Source organism: Vulpes lagopus, chromosome 4, assembly GCF_018345385.1.
Source record: "Vulpes lagopus strain Blue_001 chromosome 4, ASM1834538v1, whole genome shotgun sequence".
In the NCBI taxonomy this organism is placed as follows: Eukaryota; Metazoa; Chordata; class Mammalia; order Carnivora; family Canidae; genus Vulpes; species Vulpes lagopus.
Window position 1 is genome coordinate 13,539,825 of NC_054827.1, and position 24,373 is coordinate 13,564,197.

A 24,373-nucleotide genomic window follows, 5' to 3' on the forward strand; every position below is an offset into this window, starting at 1 on the left:
TAAACAGTCCCGTAACATGGCTTTTGGAAATGTGTGGTACCCTCTCCACCCCTCCCCTATGTACTGATCCTGTTCTCACCACTGACAACATGAACATTTGTGCGCTTCCACCTGCCCTTGATTTAATTTCATCTTTGAAGGCAGGAGTGAAAGGTGCAATAAAAAGGAGTGATTGATGCCATAAATGGAGCTGGGAGGCCATTAAGGTGGGCCTTATGCACACTCCTCACGGGGGCGGGGTGGTGGTGGGGAAACATGAACTCTTGATCTGGACCAAATATTCCAAGGACTCTGCACAATGCCTGCAATTTGGTATCATGATGAACTTTTGCTCAGTGATAGTCTTAGCAAGCAATTATGGTTAGCCAAGATTAGTTTGCTGCTGCCAACACCAATCAAAATTCTTTGCAAACAACGTGCAAATGCTTTCCAAGCATTCCCTTTTGCCTTTAATAAATCCTGACTTCTGTTCATTAGTGGGCCAAAATTTGAGTTGTTACCCGAATCTGTGCTCCCAAATTGCAATTCTCAGACCCCAAATAAATGTGTTTGTGTTATTTCAGTATTGCTTCTTTTCTCAGATGACAACAGGTAATACACTGACATGCTTCCAAAGTCAAAATGATATAAAAGTGAACAAGTGTGAAATCTCACTTCCATTCCTTTCCCCATCCACCATTTACATTGGTTTCGCCTTTAAAAAAAAAAATCCGGGATCCCTGGGTGGTGCAGCGGTTCGGCGCCTGCCTTTGGCCCAGGGCGCGATCCTGGAGACCCGGGATCGAGTCCCACGTCGGGCTCCCGGTGCATGGAGCCTGCTTCTCCCTCTGCCTGTGTCTCTTCCTCTCTCTCTCTCTGTGACTATCATAAATAAATAATAATTAAAAAAAAATAAAATAAAATTAAAAAAATAAAAAATAAATAAAAAAAATCTTTCTGGTATTTCCTTATGCAAATACATATTATCTCCTTCCTCCCTTTTTACACAAAATACAGCCTATTACCTGTAGTGTTGTTTCATCCTTTTCTACTTAATCACATATGCTGAAGATCTTTACCCATCAGTTGTGGAGGCTCCTTCTCATTCTTCTACAGCAAATCAGGTTCCATTATGTGGATGTATCGCAGTGTATTTAACTGGTCTTCTTTATAGTTAAGTTGTTACTTTTTTTTTTTTTAACCATTAAAAGCAACATTGTGAGGAGTAATTATGCATATAATTTTGTACATGTACAGATGTATGGGTAGTTTGACTTCCAAGAAATCAGAATGCTACTTCAAAGAGTAATTTGCTAAGTATTGCCGGATTCTCCTTCACAGGGAATTATACCATTTTGCACTCCAACCAGTGGGAGGATATATTTCCTCATTGTGTTGCTGAAAGAATGTGATCAAATTTCAAGACTTCTGTCAATCTGACAGAAGGACAGATGATACCTTAGTTCAATTTGCTTTTCTCTTATGATGATGGAGATTAAGCTCTTTACCTGAGTGTTACAGACATTTGGCCTTTTTCTGTAAACTATGTTCATGTCCTTTGGCCAGTTTTCTACTGAATTGCTGTTTTTCTTTTTTATATCTAAGACTTCTCTATATAGTAAGGAGATTAGAATGGGCTGGTTTTCTCAGCCCATTATAGAACTGTAGCTTCAAAGAGTCTTAAAGTTATTCCTGCCATCCTCTATTCCTTGGAAACAAGAATCTCCTATTCCCAGTTCAGATCATTTAATTTAGCTTTTTTTTTTTAATGTTTATTTATTTATGATAGTCACACGGAGGGAGAGAGAGAGAGAGAGAGAGAGAGAGAGAGAGAGGCAGAGACATAGGCAGAGGGAGAAGCAGGCTCCATGCACCGGGAGCCCGACGTGGGATTCGATCCCGGATCTCCAGGATCGCGCCCTGGGCCAAAGGCAGGCGCCAAACCACTGCGCCACCCAGGGATCCCTTAATTTAGCTTTCTGACTTAAAAAGTGTTCTATATTCATTATAGAAACATTGGAAGGAATTTAAAACTGCACGTGTTTGCACTTTGTTATATTACTTCTCTAAGTACATGAAATAAGGGAATACTCCCCAGAGGTGGCCGCCAGTGACATTAGTGGTTTGACATACATTTCCCCTGAGTTTTTTCTCCATTATCCCTATTTAAAATTTATGTGGTGGATAATGTTTTATCTCAGCAATATCCTTTATACTCTGTTACCATTCCACAAAGCAAGGGAACAAACAAAAACATGTCATATGTAGGGACTGTGATCTATGCAGACCTGGTATCCTTGCCGACATTACGGTCATCTGAATGGGGGCCCAGCACAGGACCTGGGAAGAGAGCTCTGTTCATCCTATTCAGTAACTTGCCACAATCTCAAAGTATTTGGTCACAGGATCCTGTTGCATCCTCTTTGGCCCTTCCAAATCAAGCTGTAGCTCTTGGTTAAAAATGTTTTGTAACTCGACTTAGTAGCAGAATATCAGAAACCAGAACAACAAAAACTTGAACACACCAGTAATTTGTAAATTAAAACTTGCATTTTGAAATAAAAATTCATAACAATAGTTTACAAAATTGTCACACAGGAGCACGTCTTAAGATACCATTACATGCTTTGTTTACTTAGAAAAAGTTCCACAGGTGGAACAAAGAGTGGTCATTTATAAATGTGAGTTTCCTTTGAGAAAAAGAGAGCTTATATGAAAGGTCAGACTGCAAAACCAGAGAGGCACTGGGATGGAGCACGGACTGAGGGCCTGCCCATTGGGGCCGTGCTGCTGCTTCCTGATGTGCCAAAGGAGCAGGGACACCAGCAATTTCCAAGGACCTGTGTGCCATGGGCCTTTAATTTCAGTGAACAGTACATCATTATAACAGTACCATTTCCTGTACCTTTGATTGTAAACTTCAACGGAAAATAACTTATCATGCTTAAAAATTGTACTACAAAATGTGCTGTGGTTGCTGTTGTGACTCTTAGCGTCTTTGGAGACCATCCATCTCAGAAGTTTCTGATTTGGTTTGCTTTCTTAGAGGTTCCTGACCTGGGGGACATCCTCCACACATACCAGTCCATACAAAAAAAAAAAAAAAAAAAAGCTAGCGGTGCTTTTTCCAAAGCTGGTCCAGGGCCCTGCCCTCATCACACAGGCTGTGCCCACAGTGTCTCTGCTCACACTCAACCCATCTTCTAATTAGAGTGCCTGGTTGACTGATCTATTGCTTCTCCATGGCATTTCAGTGTTTATTATGTAAGTTGTATTTCAGTATGTTCCTGCAGAATTTCTTCAATTCACGCTGCTATCAGGTGATCAGCAGTTTGAGTTTTTTATACAATAGCTCTTCATGTATTTTGCTGGTATGTGAAGCTCAACAGATTGGCCCAGCCACAAACTACAGGAGATGGATGTTAGTGGATGAGCTATTTCAGCACCTTGTGATTCTAACTCTGCCTCCCTCCTTTAATGTTGCATTTAGCCTCGTAAGAGTCTATGGGATTTGTTCACACTTCCTTTCTGGCAAATTAGTTTCTTTTTCAATATTAAACATGACTTTTTACAACAAAGACATGCTTCGGCCAAACACCACAAAACCATGCGCTCAGACAAATTATCTAAAAATACAGTGACTTATGTCCCTATCCTGATTCTAAAAATCAAGGTAGGTCTTTTAGGTTTTGATCATGCCCATGGAGCCGTGTCTATAGTTCGAGAAAAACCAGGGTGCATACTTTCAAATAAGAACAGATCAAGATCACTGAAATTCATAACTACAATGCTTAACTTTTTTCCATAATTACTTAAAAATTCCTAACACCATCACTAAAACTTGCTAATTATCAGGGCAGTTAATTTAGAAACATTTCCTCTCACAATGATTATACCATTATCCATTTCTATTTATTCCTAATTAAATTCAATTTCAGCTACCTGGTTCTGAGTGTGAGGTAGCCTCACAGTTCTATTGCTATGAAAGGAGCATGTTCCGAAGTAGCACTTCAAGTATTCAATTAGATTTAAATGAGAGGAAAATATAGGATCTGATAAACCATTTCCTCACTTGGCATATGAGCCAAAAAAAAAACAAACAAAAACCAAAAAACCCAACCCATCCATCTTCAGTGATAAAGATACAGTTCTTTTGTGAGCATAGACACAATACATGGAATCTGTTTCTTTCCATGAAAAGCAGAGTCAAGAGAAAAGGACTCAAATTCTGTTGCGACCTTTCGGTTAACCCGAGTAAGAATGTGCATAAACTCAAGCTTGTGAGCGTATAGTTTCAGCATTGCACAAAGTGACTGGATGAACCAGGATCCGTCCTTTGAATTTCGCCAGGAATAGTAACCTGCAAGACAAAATATAGCCAAAATAGCATGAGTATCTGATTGTAACAGATTTAATAGAGTATCTGATTTTAATACACAATCATTAAGGTAAAAACAAACATAAACGTCCACCAGCATTACTAGCCATAAAAAGAAAATAACCACCACCTCTCATTTCAGGGGAGACGATGCTGGATGAGGAGAAAGTGTGCTGTGCATACACCTCTGCTTTAGGCAAGGAAAAAAGTTGTGGACTACCTTCCCTGCTGAAGGATGGTGAGCTCTCTTTTTCGGTTTCCCTTCTCACAGGGAGGAAGGGAAACATGCAAAAGATCAGAGGCCAACGAATAAGAAGCACCACTGTTAAGTAGCATGGTACTGTAGTCAGATCATGGTTTATTCAAGAAATATATCGCTTACATATGCAAACACATTTGGGTGTCCTAAATTTGTCTACAAGGCATCTGAAAAATATGATAGGGACATCAAAGAGTATTCAAAAACTCCAAAAAGGGGAAAGCAATGTATTTATTGTACTATTTTTCAGATTAACTATCAGATTTATTGCTTCTAATTTAGAAGTACTTTACCTGGAAAAATGTCTTGAGGTTCAAAAGAAATCCTATTGAGCATATTTTAAAATGTAACATTGTTTAACCACACATTTATTTGTCCTCTATTTGCAAACTTTGTGAAACCCTGAGTCAGCTATATAATAAATAAATTGCAAGAGCAATCAATATTTATTGATCTGAGGACATAAAAACATAGAATGACCTGGTTCTTATCCCTCATGACACTTTGCCCTCCCACATGCTATTCAGGTTTATTTTTATTATTATTTCCTATCTTCCAAAGGATTCCTGGATAATGTACTAATCTCCTATTCTAAGAAGTGGACAAGCTCTGCCAAATACCAGACATATGACAAGAAGGCACATATTGTACACCACGTTACAAAATTACAATACATTATTCTATATTAACAATATAGTCTCCTATCTGGCATTAAGTTCCTGAATGACACCGTGAAAGTAAGCTTTCTTATAAATGCACATTTTACAGCCAGACAGTTGCTAAAGACAACTTCCTGATGCTTCTCTTAGCTAAGGTAACGAAAATACGGATCAGTTAGCTGTTCATGAATATCAAAATCGTGATAGCCTTTGAAACACTGATTTTGTGTTTAAAATCTCCATGTAATGTTCATTATTTGTAACTGCCTTACCAGGGGCTGTAGAGTAAGCATACAAGAAGTCCGCTTCGACTGGTATTTTCTGACAGGCCATGTCATCCTCAATTCCACTGTCAGTCTCAATACCACAGTCTAGTTCTGTACCTCGGCAGGCCTAGAGGTTAAAAGATAAGTGTTTAGGGGTATGTGGGTAGCTCAGTGGGATAAGCGTCTGACTCTTGATCTCAGCTTAGGCCTTGATCTCAGGGTCATGAGTTCAAGCCCCATGCTGGGCTCCACACTGGGCACGGAGCTTACTTAAAAAATATCAAGGCTGTGTAAAAATGGAGGTTAACTATGAAGAGTCTTTTTGATCCAAGTCTAACATGAACATTTATTCTATATCTAATGAGTGATAGTTTAAATGAATAAAAAAGTCACAGTAGTTCAGTAGCTTCAGTGGAAAAAATAAATCCATTGGTTAATCCACAAATGAGCAAATTAATCCCCAATTAATTCTCAGCAACCAAGTTGTTTAGTCATAGATTACCTGAATAATGAAAAGTTTGGGTTTTCCAGTCAGACTTCTACAGTAATCTCCTCGGAAGAAACCTGTTACTTTTCTCAGGTCAACAGGTCCATTTGTTCCAAAAATTATTCCTTCATCCCCATGGCTTAGAAGCACGCAAACAAAACTGCTCCTTTTGCTATGATCTTCTTTAGAGACTGGAAAAATGTTTACAAGTAAGGAAAATAAACAAAACCAACACAACTTCATTTACCAATCTCCAATTAAACTGTACAGGGGTAGGTGAAGAAACTTGAGGACAGAACTGAGACATCACTGCAACCCAAGTTGGGGCGGTCAATATACCTCAAAATCACTTTAGGAAATTAAAAAAAAAAAAAAAAAAAAAAAAGGGAGGGGGGGGCAGCCCGGGTAGCTCAGTGGCTTAGCGCCACCTTCGGTCCTGGGTGTGGTCCTGGAGACCTGGGATCGAGTCCCACGCTGGGCTACCTGCATGGAATGGAGCCTGCTTCTCCCTGTGTCTGTGCCTCTCTCTCTCTCTGTGTGTCTCTCATGAATAAATAAATAAATAAATAAATAAATAAATAAATAAATAAAAAAAAAAAAAATCACTTTAGGGAGGTGACACGAATAACTTTTATTTTACGTATATAAAATGTAGAATTATGTAGAGTATGGTACCACAGTTCTTTATAATTACAGCTATACTATAATATAAAATCAGACAATGAAGGTAGGTCACTCTTTTAATTATTTCTTTTTTTTTTTTTTTAATTTTTTTTATTTATTTATGATAGTCACAGAGAGAGAGAGAGAGAGAGGCAGAGACACAGGCGGAGGAAGAAGCAGGCTCCATGCACTGGGAGCCCGATGTGGGATTCGATCCCGGGTCTCCAGGATCGCGCCCTGGGCCAAAGGCAGGCGCCAAACCGCTGCGCCACCCAGGGATCCCTCTTTTAATTATTTCTTACCACTGTTCATTAATTCCAAAATTTCTTCGCATGTGAGATCATTTTTATTTCTGACTTCATATTTCAAGTTTGTGAATGTTTCCCTGAGGTTTGCTGCATCTACATCTGTGCCAGACCGAGGTGCCATTCCTTGAAAACAGAAAGGATTACTTAGAATTGCACTAAAAAAAAGAGAGTAACTGCTCTGAAATAAACTATTCAGCGAGTCACACAATCCACAATAAATTATTCTTTTCAACTGCTAAGAAAATTTAATGATTCTGATCATGGTAACACAAAGTCTCTTTAGTTTCTTAGATTATAAGACATTTCATAATATAAAAAAAGACATTTCATAATATAAGCTATATCAGTGTTACAATCATAAGGATAGCTTTAAAAAAAAAAGGGTATCTTTCATGGCTGCTTAGATAGTGAAAAACACAGTTGAAATGCTTAATGAGAGAAGTCTGGTTAAATAAATTATGACTCATAATAAATTTTGATGGAATACTGTATTACCATCAAAATTCTATAGACAAGGGGTGCCTGGGTAGCTCAGTCAGTTGAGCGTCCGACTCTTGGTTTTGGCTTGAGTCATGATCTTGGGGTCGTGGGATCAAGCCCCACATTGAGCCCTACACTTGGCTCAGAGTCTGCTTGGGATCCTCTCTCTCCCTCTCCTTCTGCCCCTCCCCCTGCTCACTCTCAAATAAATAAATAAATTTTAAAAATAAAAATTTCTGTAGACAAAATTCTGCCATGGGAAAAGGTCACTTATTAAACAAAACTTGTAATACAAGAGGATCCTGCTTTTGCTTAAGAAAAATGATATATATAACAATACACACATCTCACACACTCAGGGGAGCTGTATTTTTTTTTTTTTAATTTTAAATTCCCAACAATTTAAAGATCCATTACTACTTTAACAATATTTTTTTCTCAGGAAAAAAACCCACAAACCACTGCCACATTAATACTGTTTACCAGACATCCTGCTATGAGTAATTTCCTTCAACCCTTCCAAACACCAAGGAGACAGTGAGTGTGACCAGTTACCTTTGTACAGATATGGGACAAGGAGTACAGTGAAGTTCAGGAACTTGCTGAAAGTAATAAAGCTAGCATTAGGCCTGTACTCTGAGGTCTTGCACTTAGTAGCCTCTATAGTAGCTTTCTCATTAAGTGTACAGATTGTATAATGCACTCAAATTTTAAAATGCTAAACAGTTAAGGAGTACACACCTTAGAACTGAGTCAATTATTTGAATGTATGAATAGAATAAAAGACTTGAATATAGAATAAATGCCTTCAAAATATTGTTGATAGAGCATCTCTGAGTAGTGTGACTATGAGTGGTTTTAAGTTTTTTTTCTTTTGCTAATCTGACATTTCTGAATCTTTTATTATGACGATATGTAATTTTAATACAATTTAAAAAAGCCTATCAAAGTCTTGACTCTGGAGAGGCTGAGGATACTAGGCAGCTATGTGACAAGGTGAGTGAATTCCAGTCCTGGATTGTGAGCCATTTAATAGTAGAACAGAAAATACAAGACTGCCAGGAGATCACTGTGAGGACCTGACCTTCACCTTTCAAAACAGAAGACGAGCTCACTCTAATGCTAGAGCCAGACTCCTGGCTTAGGTAATTTGTTGTTATGGTTGTTAAACAATAGGTTCAACAATGTAAAAGTCTATAGGAAGTGGGCATTGTAACTAGCAATGTGATGTAGAGTATCTGATGGTTGAAGGTAGCATCTCAACTTAGAGCCAAAAGCAATACAAATGCTCCCATTCAGATTTAGACATCCATTTTTCCAATTGCTGTTTCCTCATAACTAATCTAATACCAAGTTCTGCTTATATTTCCAGTACAATCTGGGTTCTTCTGGCCATTTTCACCACCAGCCAGGTAGATGGCCTCCTAAATTGGACCTACTGCTTCTAAATTCTTTAATTAAAAGTTAAGTGTAAAGTGATTAATATGCCAATTCGAACAATTAACATAGCATCAATATAAAAATAAGAAATGGAGATACAGCCCAAATTTACCATATGGTAAATTATGCAAATTAATCAAATAGAATATTACATAATCACTAAAAGATCTCAAAATTATAGAGAGACATGAAAAATGGTTATATTACATTACATAGAACAAGCAGGATATAGTACTGCTTGCATATTTGGAATGAAATTAAGCTTTGAAAGAAACTGGAAAGAAATCAAGTAATACATCAAGATATTAATTAACTTTTGGGGACTGTAAGGGATTTTATTGTTTATATTCGCTAAAAAAAAAAAGTCTGAATCGTATTCTACTAGATTCGAGTCACACCCAGTATAGACTGAGAAGGAGATCTGGTGAACATAAGAGAGCAGTTTCAGTACATGTGGAAAGAAGTGATGACAGCAAGCTTAAAGTACAAGTTTTCAAAATTTAGAGGAGACAAAAATCAGTTCAAAGCTTGAGAGGAAGCAGGGTAAAAGAAAGATCTCTTTAAGATGGGGTTCTGTCATTTTTGTGGGGAGAAAGGAAGACGTCAATAGAGCAAATGAAGATACAACAAAGTGAAGTAGTGCAGGAGGTGACTTCAGAGCTCCGAGTGGGGACTGGGAGGTGGGGATGGGGGGTGGTCAGGCACACCAAGGCCAAGTCCCAGCTCTGCTACTAAATGATCTGTGTGACTCTCTGCCAGAACTTTAACCTTTTCAGAGTTGTTGTTAAAATTAAATGAGATAATACCTACGAGGTGCCTTGCACAGTTCTTGAAAGAAAAAATACTAGTCATTGTTTGTTGTGATCCATTAGAATGAAAGAGGAAGCAGGAGGATAAACAAGGAAGGGTTACACAGAAGTTGGGACAGGAGAGCCAACATACAGATGGGAGGCTAGCTTTTGGAAGAGGGAGAAATTCTGATGATAGGCAGGTCAAGAGTTCGTGATGTAGGGTGTGTGGGGTCCTGCTCTATCTTTACATCATGGCTGTTCTGCATTACCGTTTTCTAACCCAAAACACCAGTTCTGTTTTTTTATATTATACCAAATACAAAAGGTACAATACTTGAAGAGGACTAAAAATCATGTTAGGATACATACCAGTACTTTTATGAAAGTTCTTATTATTAATTATTATACATAAACCCATTTCAGGATAATCCATTTTATAACTGTTGTCGAAGGACATTCCCGAGTCCATTGATTTGCTTCCATGTAAGATCTTTCTGTTTGGAAATCAAACAACAGGTTACAAAGGTAGAAATGACCAATGCTACTGTTCACATTAATACAACTTTTACAACACATAAAGAACAGTTCCTATCTGTTGAATGCATGTCAGGCTGTGTGCTACAGGCCTTTCCTGATTTAAATTTCATGATAAACCATTTCACAGATGGGGAAATGACCGCAGTGGGGCTCAGGAACATGCTGATGCTTATGCAGATGCTGTGTCAAAGCTAAGGCCTAGCATACCTGTGAGACTTCAGAGTTCACGCTTTTAATCTCCACATTTTAGGGTATTCCTCTAAATTTTTATAAAATTTCAAATATATTTCATAGTTTTAAATTTTTAAATTTCTTGTAACTTTGTGAGATATTTATCTTTCAAGGTAAGAGTAAAATCTTAACAATTACCCTGAAATGATGGGAAACCGACAAAATGGAAATATGACTCAAAGCACAGTATTTATCACAATTCCTAAACTGTCCCTTAAACACTATGAGCTGAACAAATTAATAGTTAATACATAGAATCACTGCTGTAAATAATTGGAAATACTCATCTGAAGGTTGCTTATCTAAAAACCTCTGTTATCTAGACCAAGGTCAAAAAAACTGTTTTTTTCAAAACAGCCAAACATGGCAGCCCGGGTGGGTCAGCGGTTTAGCGCCAACTTTGGCCCAGGGCATGATCCTGGAGGCCCAGGATCGAGTCCCACGTCAGGTTCCCTGCATGGAGCCTGCTTCTCCCTCTGCCTGTGTCTCTGCCTCTCTCTCTCTGTGTCTCTTATGAATAAATAAATAAATAAAAATCTTAAAAACAAAACAAAACAAAAAAACAAAACAGCCAAACATTAGGTAGTCGAGGCTTGTAAGTCATACAATCTCTGTTGAAGGCAGCTATTACATTCTGTTAGTGAAAGTAGCCCAGGACAACATGTAAATAAATGTATGTGGCTATGTTCCAATAAAACTTGACCAAAGTAGACAGCAAGCCTGACCTCTGATCTAGCCCAAGGAACAGGAAAACCAGGTCTAGGAACAGCTAAACATCAGTATCTAAAGTCCATGTCCTCAAGCTTTTAACCTGAAAGTATTTCACATTATATACAATTCTACAAACACTGCTGGAAGGAGATAAAATGGTAAATTAAAGCAGTCAAGGTCAGAAACAATTGTATTTAGCTAAAGGTGAAGATCCCCACATTTTAGTTAAGAAAATTAACACTCAGAAAGCCGAGTGACTTACTGAAGATTATATAAATTAGGGATCCCAGAACTGTAATTCCCTAACACCTCCCACTGCCTCCTTAGGGCTTCTCTACCAGCAACAGGATAGCCACATGGGGAAGGTGCACACTGATGCAGAGCAGAGACTCAAAAAGTCAAGGGACATGAGGGTAACTTATCATAAGATAAAAACACACTTAAATCTGTTTTGGGCTCCCATGTAATTTGCTATTAGATTATACTCTGTGATATGAAAAGGTAGGAAAATGCACACATCACTTAAAAAGGTTTAAAAAAAAAAACACCTCAACCCTCTAAAATGAGATTGTTTTTCAAAAGTTTAGTTTCTAGTAAATCTCCTTAGCTAAACAGACACAGCCAAATCTTTATTGGTAACCTGTTCATCATTCTATAATTCTCTTGTTTAGTATGAAGATCACTAAATAATTACTTATTTTTGTCCAAAATAATAATCCTGGGTCTCAGAAGAAACTTTCAGAGATCCCAAGTAGATAGTGACATGAATTACATTAAGGGTATCTGCATTTTATCTTTATCCTTTCTCCATCATCTGGTTATGGGAAGCATTAAAAAGCAAAATGCTGCAAAGAGGAAGAGAGAAAACAGAGGGTAGAAGCTCATCGAAAAACCAGGCAATTCTTTCCCAAGACTCAGAATTGGCACTTCATTTTAGTCATAATAAAGAAACAGAATGTCCAAAATCTCCAAACACAAAAGCTCCCATCCTGCAGATGGATTTAGGAAGGCACAGAAGCATCCAGACTTGGGAGTTCTTCCTCTCCTGTGGCATCCTTCTGTTTCCAGGTCGGCGATTCTGACTGTGGGTCAGGCACTGTACCTCATGTTTCCCTCCATCCTCTGTGCAGTTTTGTGAAAGTTTGACATTGAAGACAAATTCAGGGAGGATAAGTTAACCTGTGCAAAGCCACGTGGCTGCTGAGGTAGGAAGTCAGCTGGTTCTCTCTGGCTTGAAAACCCTTTCTGCTTCCCCGCTCCTCAATGTTTGCAGTATTACATACACCTCTTTCTCTGATCATAAAGGACAGCATTAGAAATACTCACGTTTCTGCATTTTTAAAGGATTTTGCATCCACTGAGTTTTCAGTGTTCTCCATGGATACTTCTAACTGGAATATAGAGAAAAGACAGAAGTTAATCAATCCATCATCTTAAGACCCCTGCATTATATTTATTACTCTAACGATTATTTATATGGACATCTTCACATTAGCATTACCACTCCTCCCCCAGCTTCACCTCTATTGGTAAAGGTTTCTGTAAGTCAAACCTGAGAACAATAATCCTTTCTAAAAGTATGTGTGATAGGGTCCATTTCTTTCTCTCTTTTTTAAGTGAGCTCTGAAGTTCATATATAGTGTACAGATATGAAGCGTGCAGCTTGATCAATTTTTGACATTTACGTGCTCCCACCAGATCAAGATACAGATTGCAACTTGTTTCCACTGCGACAGATCAGGTCATTCATTGACAGAAATTCAGCCTTCCAACTCAACACAGTTAAAACAGAACCGAGGAACTCCCTAGCACAACGGTCTACCTCACGTAGGCTGTTCTACGATGCTTTTGATTCCCAAGAGCTACAGCTCCAGGGAGTTCTAAAGCCTCCACATAACCTTTACTCTGAAATTGGGCTTGAGAATCCCAACTTCTCGTGTAGGGGGCGTAGAATGGCCAGGGAAAACTGGAAGCAGGAACTCCAGTTTGGTTTTCGTGCTTCCATCAGATGGTTCCAGGGGGCCTTACGCAGTGAGCAAGTCCTTACAATCCAAGCAGCCACCACTCATTGTGCACTTCTATGGCTCGCACTTTTCCAAGACTCCTGAAAGTCAGGAAACCCTACTTCTGGTGATTAAGTGACTTTGTCCACAGTCACAGAGCTCAGTGACTCAGGCCCTCTCCTTCCCACTCTGTCCTGTTGCCTCTGCAGCAGCCAGCTCCTTACTACTTGTGTTCCGTTGTTCTCCCATGTCTTCTCTGGCCTTCCAGAAGTAAAGGTACTTCCCATGGCAATCTGCCTCCCTAAATAGAGAAAAACAAGACCAAAAATTCTTGACTTTCTTTAGCCTCCAGAAGCCTTGGCTAGCTCAGAAATTCGAATCCAAATACAACTTTAACCTAACTCATATGCTAGGATCAAAATTCTTAACAGAATACCCAAGCCCATCAACAGGACTCACCCAACCACAAAAGCCACACAAGACCACACAAGTCCTAGCCTTCTGTCCCACTTTACACTGAAAAAATTATGATAAAACATACATAACCATTTAACTACCATTTTAACTAATGTCACATTCAGTGACATTAACTATAGTTACGTTAGTACATGACCATCACCACCACCCATCTCGAGAACTTACTTTCTTCTTCCCAAACCAAAAATCCCTACCAAAGCCCACTGTTTTCAAGGCCTCCTAAAAGCAAAGGAAACCTCTTTTGTTCTCCAAAAGCTAAGTTCCTTCCTGCCTTCTCCCTAAATATTGCGTGAACCTATGGTGGAAAAAGATGGAGACAATAATATGGAGGAAAGGAAGCATCACCATTTCATCTCAACCATAGAGGAGAGCAGTGTTTTACTTTCTCTCAAGCCAGACTTTGTTTTGTTTTCTAACAAAGACTCTGTTTTTCTACCATCTTGTTTCCTATAGGCTTCCTAGAAAACCAAGGGAGAATGGTGAACACTACTGGGATGAACCATCTTTTAGTCAGTAAGCAAATATTTAGTGAACACATACTTTGTGCCTGATGCCATTGTAGGCACTAGGACAGAGTGGAAGACAAGACAAAGCTCTTACCTTTAAGAAACTTTCATCCTAGAAAGGAAGAATAATTACAGATTGGTAATAAGATTTCTGACACTAATTGGGACTATGAAGAAAAGAAAATAAGGTAAAGTAATGGAGAGACTGGGAATATGAGCTACTCTAGATAAGGTGGTTGGGGAAACCATCTTGTGGGTGCCATTTACATCGAGATCTAAACGACACAGAGGCTATCCTTGCCGGGAAGAACCAACAAGTACTAAGTCCCTGAAAAAATTTGGTGTATTCATGGTACAGAAAGAAGACCACTTTGACTAGTGCATGGTAAACGAAGGGAAGGCATAAAGAGAGATGAAGAAGCAAAGGTGAGATCACATAGGGCTCTCAGGAGCCAAGAGCAGCTTTGGTTTTCTTCTGGTTGCAAGGAGACACCACTGGTGTGTCTTAAGCAGAGGGGGTGGCATGCTTTAAAACGATCACCCTGGCTGCCAAGTGGAGAATCAACTGTAGAAGACAGGAAAAGAAGCACACAGGCCAATACAAAGCCTTATAGAATAGTCCTAGAAAGAGATGATGGTGGCTGAGATTAGAGTTGAACACTGGATATAGGTAATTAAGAGTCTGAAACTCAGGGAGAGATCAGCACTGGAGATACATGGGGCACTCTGGTTTTTACAGGTCCAGCATAAGGACTAAGAGAGGTGACTGAGACGGGGGAGCCACTGGTGGGCAGGGGAGGATCAGATGAATATGGTATACCAAAGCATACAGAAGTCTTTCAAGCAATGTTCCATGCTTTAAATATTGCTAAAAAAAGGTCAAGTCTATTGAGGACAGACCACTGGCTTTGGCAAGACGGGCATGAGTATAGTGGGGATTATCAGGAAAAATCGTTCAAAAGCTGGAAATGGGCAAAAGAAATAATTGTATATCATTTTAGTGTGGTGCTGGGCTTGGTCTAGAGGAATCTTGAGGATTAGCTGATTTTATAGAGTGTCTTATTTTTTAAGCTTTTATTTAAATTCTAGTTAGTTAACATATAGTGTAATACTGGTTTCGGGAGGAGAATTTAGTGACCAATCACTTACAACACCCACTGCTCATCACAAATGCCCTCCTTAACACCCATCACTCATTTAGCCCCATCCCACATCCACCTGCCCACCAACAATCCTTCTGTTCTCTATAGTTAAGAGTTTCTTATGATTTGCCTCCTTTTCTCCTTTTGTTTCCTCCCTTCATGTTTTGTTTTTTAAATTTCCCAAAAGAGTGAAATCATATGGTATTTGCCTATCTGACTAATTTCACTTAGCATAATATGCTCTAGCTCCATCCATCGCTGTTGGAAATAGCGAGACTTCTTTTTGATGGCTGAGTGACAGTCCATTGTATATATACCATATCTTATTTGTTCATTCATCAGTTGATGGACATTTGAGCTCTTTCCATAGTTTGGCTATTGTTGATAATACTGCTATAAATATCAGGATGCAGGTGCCCCACTGGAATCAGTATTTTTGTATCCTTTGTGTAAATACCTAGTAGTGCAATTGCTGGGTCAGAGGGTAGCTCTATTTTCAACTTTTTGAGGAATTCCATACTGTTTTCCAGAGTGGCTGCACCAGTTTGCATTCCCACCAACAGCATAAAAGGGTTCCCCTTTCTCTACATCCTTGCCAATACCTGTTGTATACTGTGTTGTAATTTTAGTCATTCTACAGGTGTCAGGTCATATCTCATTTGGTTTTGATTTGTATTTCCCTGATGACTAATGTTAAGCATCTTTTCATGTGTCTGTTAGCCATCTGAATGTCTTCTTTGGAAGTTGAGTCTGATAAAATCTTTGTAGATTTTGGATACTAACCCCTTTCCTGACCTTGTAATGACTAGGTTATTTTACAACTCTGCAGGAAACTATGTCACAGAAAATGGATAGACATGCTAGTGATTCTTGTGTATAGCAACAAAAATTAATTTTGTCTTTTAATGATACAACTGATTTCCAACCTGCAGAAAAGATGACCCTTCCAAATTACATTTTATTGTCCTGTAGGATATTAACTGTTCTGCTTCTACTAGCAAATTCATGTCATTATACCCAACCATCTATGTTTCCTCTTCAAATTCTTCTTTAACCTGGTCTTAATACCTTACTGGTTCTCTTATTAATTATGTGATGCATATTTATTTTACATTTACACAACAGATTTTAGACTTTTCAAATATTATAGTTTAAAAGGATCAATGTTGGGCAGCCCAGGTGACTCAGCAGTTTAGGGCCGCCTTCAGCCCAGGGCCTGATCCTGGAGACCCAGGATCGAGTCCCACGTCAGGCTCCCTGCATGGAGCCTGCTTCTCCCTCTGCCTGTGTCTCTGCTTCTCTCTCTCTCTCCCTCTCTGTGTCTCTCATGAATAAATAAATAAAATCTTTAAATATATATATATAAAAAAAGGATCAATGTTGCTGCAGTGGGTTGGGAAGAAAATGGGAGAACAAAAATGAATAAAGTTACACAAGTAAGTAAGCAGTTTTGTAGTGAAGGGAAAAGGAGAAATGGGATAGGAGCTGGAGAGAAATGAGGAGTTAGAGATATCTTGCTCTGTTTGGTTTTAAAGATGGGCCATAGAAGGCTTGCTTTCAAGCTGATGGGAATGATCTGCAGAAAGTGAGAAATTAATAAGGCAAGAGGAGAGAAAGTTGAAGGGATGAGAGGTTTGTGAATCTAGCTTACATATGGAGAGGCGTTAGTCTCAGTTAAGAACAAATGAGGGTTCATCTCCCATAACGAGAAGGAGGACAAACTATTGGGGCAAAACATGTGAAGGATGGTGAATGGGATGGAAGGAGGATGAGGTACTTCTTCTAAGACTGCTCCTATTTTCTCTATATTTAAAAGATAAACTATGAGACAAGAATCCCCAAATGTCTTAGACATACTTTTACATGTATTTACCCATGTATTGTAACCAAGTAATCCCAAAGACCAATCACGCACAATGCCAGCAGAGGTGTGGGAGATAGGCATTCTCATACACTACTGGAAGGGACATAAATTGGTATTAATTCTTGAGAACATTTTGGTATGTCCTCCTATCCCTCAATAAAAGCTTACAAGCTTGATCTGGTAAAAATTACACAGCCTTAAAAAACCACCCCAGAGGTTGGGAGAGAGGAGACAAGGGGAAAGGCAAGAATATTGAGAATTGAGAATAGTTAAGTTGTGGTAGATACATATATTGGTTAATACAGCTATAAAACTTTTTTAAAGAACTTATCAACTATATAGAAAATGCTTCTATTAGAAGACTAAGTAAAAATAGGTTATAAAGTTGTATAAAAATAATATAATCTAAATTAAACACAAGAAAAAGTCCCAAAGTAATCACCCAGAATCTTTACATATCAACCTATCTTTTAACAGTGGCTGTCTCTGGGTGATGGGATTACTGGCAACTTATTTTCTCCTTAATATTTTCCTATATTTTCTCTGACATCTGTATTGTTTTTAAATTTAGAAAATAGCAACAAAGATTATCTTATAAAATAATATCTATCAACAATGGTAGATTGCATCAACCAGAATTGTGTTGGCCAATCTCAACTCTCAGCCCTGTTTCAAGAGTGACAAAAATAGGGAAATGCTACCACTAAAAAGTAGCAACCTTTCCTTGACTGTTCTGTACCATATTCTAGTCTCCCTCTTTTTCTTTCTCTTTCATACATAAGACAAACATATTAGGTACAATAAAGCTCAAACATTCTTTTTTTTTTTTTTTAGTTTTTATTTATTTATGATAGTCACAGAGAGAGATAGAGAGAGAGGCAGAGACACAGGCAGAGGGAGAAGCAGGCTCCATGCACCGGGAGCCCGACGTGGGATTCGATCCCGGGTCTCCAGGATCGCGCCCTGGGCCAAAGGCAGGCGCCAAACCGCTGCGCCACCCAGGGATCCCAAGCTCAAACATTCTTAAGCCATAAATATAGAGACCAAATACCCTAGACATGCCAATTCTAACTGGGCAGATTATAATGCAAAATAATCATCCATCCATGGCTGAAAAACAAGTGTGGTTAACTTAATGAATTGAGAGAAGTGTTACAGAGTGGCTAACAATTCTGAAAACATGCCTAGAGGCAAACACATAATAATTGATTTATTGTTATTATACACAATCCATAAGAAAATAATATTATCTATGTTTCAAGACTTCATGGCCAGCCTGTAGTAAATTTGGAATGAAAACAGAGTGAGAAAGAAGACCTAATAAAAATAGAAATTTCTAAAGCTGAACCTGAAGCTCCTGCCAGTGTCCTTTCTGGCTCTAGCGTTTGCCTCACATTGATCCTGTGAATGGGTTTGCCAAATGTCGGATACACAGTATGTGTTCAGGACCCCCTAAATGCTGATAGGTTCCCACATATGACTGAGGCCTTTAAGATCTCCTGTCAAACACTTCTTTTGCCAACAGTGCAGTGATTCTTAGACTGAAATACTAACTTCTAACAACCTTTTATCTCTTGCCAACAATACTGCTATTGGATGAAACTGTTTTATCCTTATAGAGAGTTTAAATTTAAATAGTCATCTGCTTTCCAGAGTTTTAAATATTTGGTTTTTGGCTCATATCAATGTTAAGAGTTCATCAAAATAAGAGATGACTTTAAAGTCATCACTTCCTTTTCATACATTTATTGAACTTTAACTAAATCATTTTTAAAAGTTAAAAAAAAGTTTCATATACATCAGGCTTAATATAAGTAATTATAATTTAGTAGATCTGATATTAGGCATGAGATGAACAATTTTACTTCAGTAAGGTAGTTGGTGGCTAAAAGGTGAAAACAGGAGTTCTTTAGAATGGGATTTAAAACAGCGTCATACTATTTGATAAGGATTTCTCAGGAACACATACTATGTGTTTCATCGCTTTCATTATTGGTATCTGAACCATATATATTGCAACAGTATTAACTGATCTTCATATACTATCACAAACTTACAAAATGGTAAATAAAATCCTCATTGCATCAGACATGTGCTCATTTGCTCTCTCCTGTCACCATCTGCTTTTTCCATGTGAAAACACCAAACACTCTTGGGAGAAGCACTTTGGTTCTTGCAGAAATGACTCAAGTGTCACACTTAGCATTACCTCACCTCCATTAGCTAATGCTGGGCTGAATACAAATCATTCTGGGGATGGTGATCTCATCTTAGAAGGATTAAAAAAAATCATCCCTTGAGGGAAACATTTAACGCTCTAAATGATACAAAACATAAATGGGAAAACTTACCAAAAGGATTTAAAAATCTATCTTCACAGAGCAATGAACTTAACACTAATTGTTTCTGACTGTACTGATGTATATAATTCCATCAATTCAGGATGGAATTCTAAACATATTAGATCCTGGAGAAATCTTAATAGACCAATTGGCGTTAGATGGCAAATTTGAATTGGGTCTTAGACTCACTTCTCTAGTTTCTAGACCGCTTTAACATTGCCACTAAAGCTGCTACAGACAGATCTCCAAAGGCTAAAAAAAAAAAACCAAAAGGTTGTCAGTATAAATTTAAACATTTCATGCTGTGTTTTCCTAAACAAGTGAAAAGTTGCTTTTCCTATTTATATTCTGGTTAGCCAACTAAAGGGACCATTGTATATAGCAATAATGCAGTAAAGCAGAATAAATGATCTACAATGAAGGCAGAATAAAAATTCATTTCTAAAATTGAAATTTCTATAAAGTTCTAAAGTGTTAAAAGTTAAAAAGCCCACAAAACCCTGTTATTAAAAACAAACAGTTTGAAAGTGTGCCTATGGTAGAGATTTCAAAATAAGATATTAAATTAGTATAAACAGTTTGCTAAATTCCTACTCAGCTAATCTGTCACCCAGCAGCAGGCTGCTTCTGGGAAGGAGCCTTCCTAGTAGGCTGCTGTCCTACAAGGAAACCGAACTAAAGGATAAAGCCTGGTCTCAAAGGGTTTGAAATCTCCAAATAAGACATCAGAACGAATACAGCTCACTTATGAATCATCTCCGTGAATCTATCTAAAACAAACAAAAATCATGACTTAAGATTTACCAAAACACACAGCCAAAGAAAAGGCCGCTAAGAATCACAATGCTGTATGTGACTGGAGTGTTGTGTACAAGTGTCCTGTAACAACAGTTCTTCTTAATGCTGGCTCATTTGGGCTAGACTCAGAACAAAAGGTACTTTTACTTATTTATGTATGCATTTATTATTTACTTATGTATTTCTGGCTTGTCCTTCCAGTGATGGTCTGAGACATAATGGTCCCCATTTTGCAATTCAGCTAACTGAGGCTCAGAGCAGTTAAGTAACTCACGTGGCAGAGCCAGGATTCAAACCAGGATCTCTCTGCCTTGAGAGCACAGACTCTCACTCTTCTATATGACTTACTACCCTATAGGAGGGGTAAGCTTATCTGTAGTTTCAAGGAGGGAACTAAAACCCCACAACCTAGAAGGTCTAATGAAGATGCAAAGGACATAAATAACATGATGGAAACTGAGTGAAGCAAAGACGCTGAAATAGTAGTACAAAGTGCACTTACTCTAATAAAATAGGAATGACAGTTCTAGTGTTTTTGATGCCACTGGGTGATCTACTTCTAAAAGTAAAATATCTGGTTTCATGTTATTAAGATATTTTCTATATGTTTGTAAAGGCGAAGCCTTTCCATTAAGACTTCTGGGAATACTTACACTTTTGCCCAAGAGCTTGCTAAACATCAGGTTTATGTTTATGACTTATTAGAGAAGATAAAGTCACAAAAGCAGTCACATATCCAAATTTAGTAAGTGAAACAGAAAGAACATACTTTTCACATTAGTTTGGATAAGAAAAGATTTCAGTTATAATGTACTAGAGGTTTTTTTTTTGAAATGGTTTCCTGTCTGGTATCTGAATGCCTCTGGGGAATTAAAAGAATCACCAAATTGGATATTGCCGTTGGACCTGGTAGTCAATCTTTTAATATTTATTTTGTGATTAAGGTAAAAACACACTGAGCGGCAAGTAAAGGTAAATACAGAGTAAACTAAACTATGTTCAGTTGTGTCCTACAAACAGACCGAACCATTCTTTCCTTTCCTCTGGAAGGGCCCCAGGACTAGGAGACAGGCTAAAAATGTTCCCCACTATTCAAAGCTATATTTTGTATATGATAAATATAGAATGAAGGACCTTCATTCTATATTTTCCTGTTATAAAAATGATAGATAACCTACAAGGCCTCCTCCACACCCCCCCTACCCCCCCAGAACCATTGCTCTGTAAAAGCAGATTCTGGTTTACAACCACTTGGTTAAAGAAATCCTGCCTCCCAGAGGTTTGGAACTGTAAAAAGTCAAGAGCCAGTTATTTTTATACATTTGTCATTTGGGCTGTAATCATTTACTGAACTGTGTGCAGAGTACTGCAGTAAACCTGAGGGTAGGTGTCCTCGTGGGGGGCTCACACCTGTACTCCCTGCTATCTGGAAGTGGCTCCCTAAGGAAGATACCACACAGTGCTGGGTAGGGACCAGAGAATTTTATCTTACTCTACCCTAATTCAGAAGCTCTATGAACTATTTGCAGGCAAGAACAAAATAGGCAGAGGAATAACATTACATAGTTACAAAGCACAGTCAACAGACCTCTCATTTTATACTCACCACAACCCTATGAGGTGTCTATATAATTTATGCCTAATTTATGAATGGGCTAGTAGTAAGTTTTGCCTTTGGGAGTTGGCCTAGAGTGGCCTGACGACAAAGTGTCTGTCCCCCTCCAGGACATTTGTTAAATGTGTACAAAACATTATCTAACAGTCTAAGAATTCCCATCTCTCGTTCTGGGCCCAAACACCAGTGCTTCACATTTAAGGCAGAGTTTAAAGATCTAACAGTAGGCACCAAAATTCTTTTAAAGCCATAAGTGGAAAAAAAAAAGACTGCTTTTTAGCACTGAAGGGGGATGAAGCAGGAGATTGTGTTAAATTGGGTTTGAAAGCAAAACAGCAGAGAAACTTGTAATTGCCTATATCAGATAACATGTCAGTCTCTTAAAATGGCAGGAAATAAGGCCTTTTTTTTTTTAAAGGAGAGCAAACACAAATCTGATTTAATTGAATACAATGTTTCATTTCTTTTTTACTGAGAAGGGGTTTTACTGCCACACTCCAATAGCTTGTTCATTTATTTTTTATTTATTTATTTATTTTTATTTATGATAGTCACAGAGAGAGAGAAAGAGAGGCAAAGACACAGGCGGAGGAAGAAGCAGGCTCCATGCACCGGGAGCCCGATGTGGGATTCGATCCCGGGTCTCCAGGATCGCGCCCTGGGCCAAAGGCAGGTGCCAAACCGCTGCGCCACCCAGGGATCCCAGCCTGTTCATTTATTAAAACAGGTTCTAACTTTCAAAGCCTTCTTCTGCAAAGACCAAAGCAAAACCAAAGCTCAAACATCACGTTGTGATAGGGATGATTTAAGCTTTACACTTCATTCCTGGAGAACATGTAACTTCAACACATTCAAAGCGGCTGAGTACATTTTGATACAGGCTGGTCTAACCACCTTGCTTAGTGCCTGTGATTATCTTGTGAATATTCATACTCACGTTGGTACAGTGACTCCCTATTTCACTTCTACTATTCTCTTCTGATTCACATCTTTTAATTATAATTTACTAAGTAAACCTAAAATAGGCTTATTTTTTCTAGACTGGGCATAATTATTAAAAAGCACAATGCAGTAGTATGGGCATTAACTTGGGCCAGACCCTCTGTAAAGGGGGAAAACAATTAGGAACAACAAGGTAACAAGATAAACACGGTCCCTCCTGGAATCTGCTTACAAAGTAGTAAGGAAGACGGTAAACAAAACAACTGCAAAGCATGGGCCAGCTGCCGTTTAAGAAATGCAGGATGCTAAAGGAACTCAGAGTAGGAAGACCTAACCTTGAGGTACTTAATGAGAACAGAAACCTAAGTAGGAGTTCTTCAAGCAGATGTGATGTGTAATGATGGGAGAGAGGGAATATGCAGTGTTCCAGGCAGAGAACAGGTTCTAAGATCAGCCTGGCTGTTCAGTAACTGAAATGGTAGTATCACAAAAGATAAGGCAGGGGAGGGGATCAAGGAGACACAACCTATGCTTGGCTTTGTTAGCCTGGATTTGTTCAGTGGGCAAAGGAACAGCCTTCTAGAATTCTATTTTATAAAGCTCATTCGGCCTGTGCTGCGAAGAATGGGATGGAGTGGGGGAAAGGGTCTGGAAAAGCCAAGGAGGAGGCTGCTGTGGCCAGGTGAGCCACCTGGGGGTGGGAGGGGGGGGTTCTCAAAAATGGACAGACGTGGACAGATCTAGTGCATATTTAGGGGGTTCAGAAGGAAACCTGATGGCTAACGGGGAGAGGTGGCTGCGGTTCTCGGCTTGGACGCCACTTACGGAGGGCAGGGAAGGAGGCAGCCTGTGCCCGGGGAAGCCCGGAGGGACCGGGTGACAAAGGCACTCTCCAGGTGACTGCGGCAGCGGATGCGTGAGCACGGGAAAGGGCGGCGCGGCCTCATGCAAGCCTTAGGGTCTGAGAAGTAAATGGAATTCAATGCTGGAGGCTAGTTCCCCGGAAAACCGAGTCGCACAGCCAAGCCAGGAAAATCGAGGCCCGAGACCAGACCGGCTTCCCGCGCCGCCCGGCCCCGGTGCTCCCGGCCCGGCCTCTCGGGCCTCCAGGCCGCCGGCTCCGCGTCCTCCAGCCGGATCTCCGTCCCCCGGCCTCCCCGACCCCCGCTCGGGTCTCCCGCCCAGCGGCCTTCCGTGCACCTTCTCGCAGCCGCGGAGGCGCCGGAACAAAGGATCCGCCGCCCGGGAGCCGCTGCAAGCCCAGGCGGGTCGCCGGGGGCGGGCGCGGGGCTCGGGAGGATGGAGGGAGCCGGCGCCGGGCGCACAGGCTGCGGCGGGAAGACGTGGTGGTTGCACTCACCGCACAGACTCCGGGTAGCAGCCAGGAGCCGCCTCCTCTCCGCACCGGGTCGCCTTCCAAACGCTCAGCCTGCAGCGCTTAAAGGTGTGCTCGCGGCTGCCCTGCCCCCGCTAGCCCCGCCCCGGCCCCGCCCCC

At 39.6% G+C, this 24,373-nt stretch overlaps 1 protein-coding gene across 2 annotated transcripts; it reads right to left on the minus strand.

The window, feature by feature from the left end:
- Positions 1-2,507: 2,507 nt before the first annotated feature.
- Positions 2,508-24,366, minus strand: CASP3 (caspase 3). Of its 2 annotated transcripts, XM_041753360.1 has the most exons (8): positions 24,239-24,321; positions 13,417-13,493; positions 12,516-12,580; positions 10,080-10,204; positions 6,994-7,122; positions 6,044-6,219; positions 5,548-5,668; positions 2,508-4,339 (listed from the first exon to the last, which is right to left on the minus strand). In XM_041753360.1, exons 2-8 carry the CDS (start codon positions 13,477-13,479, stop codon positions 4,110-4,112), a joined length of 909 nt encoding a protein of 302 aa, XP_041609294.1. In that variant the 5' UTR covers positions 13,480-13,493; positions 24,239-24,321; the 3' UTR covers positions 2,508-4,109. The 2 variants fall into 2 exon arrangements, with proteins under 2 accessions (XP_041609294.1, XP_041609295.1); XM_041753361.1 differs by lacking the exon at positions 13,417-13,493 and having other exon boundaries at positions 24,239-24,366.
- Positions 24,367-24,373: the final 7 nt, after the last annotated feature.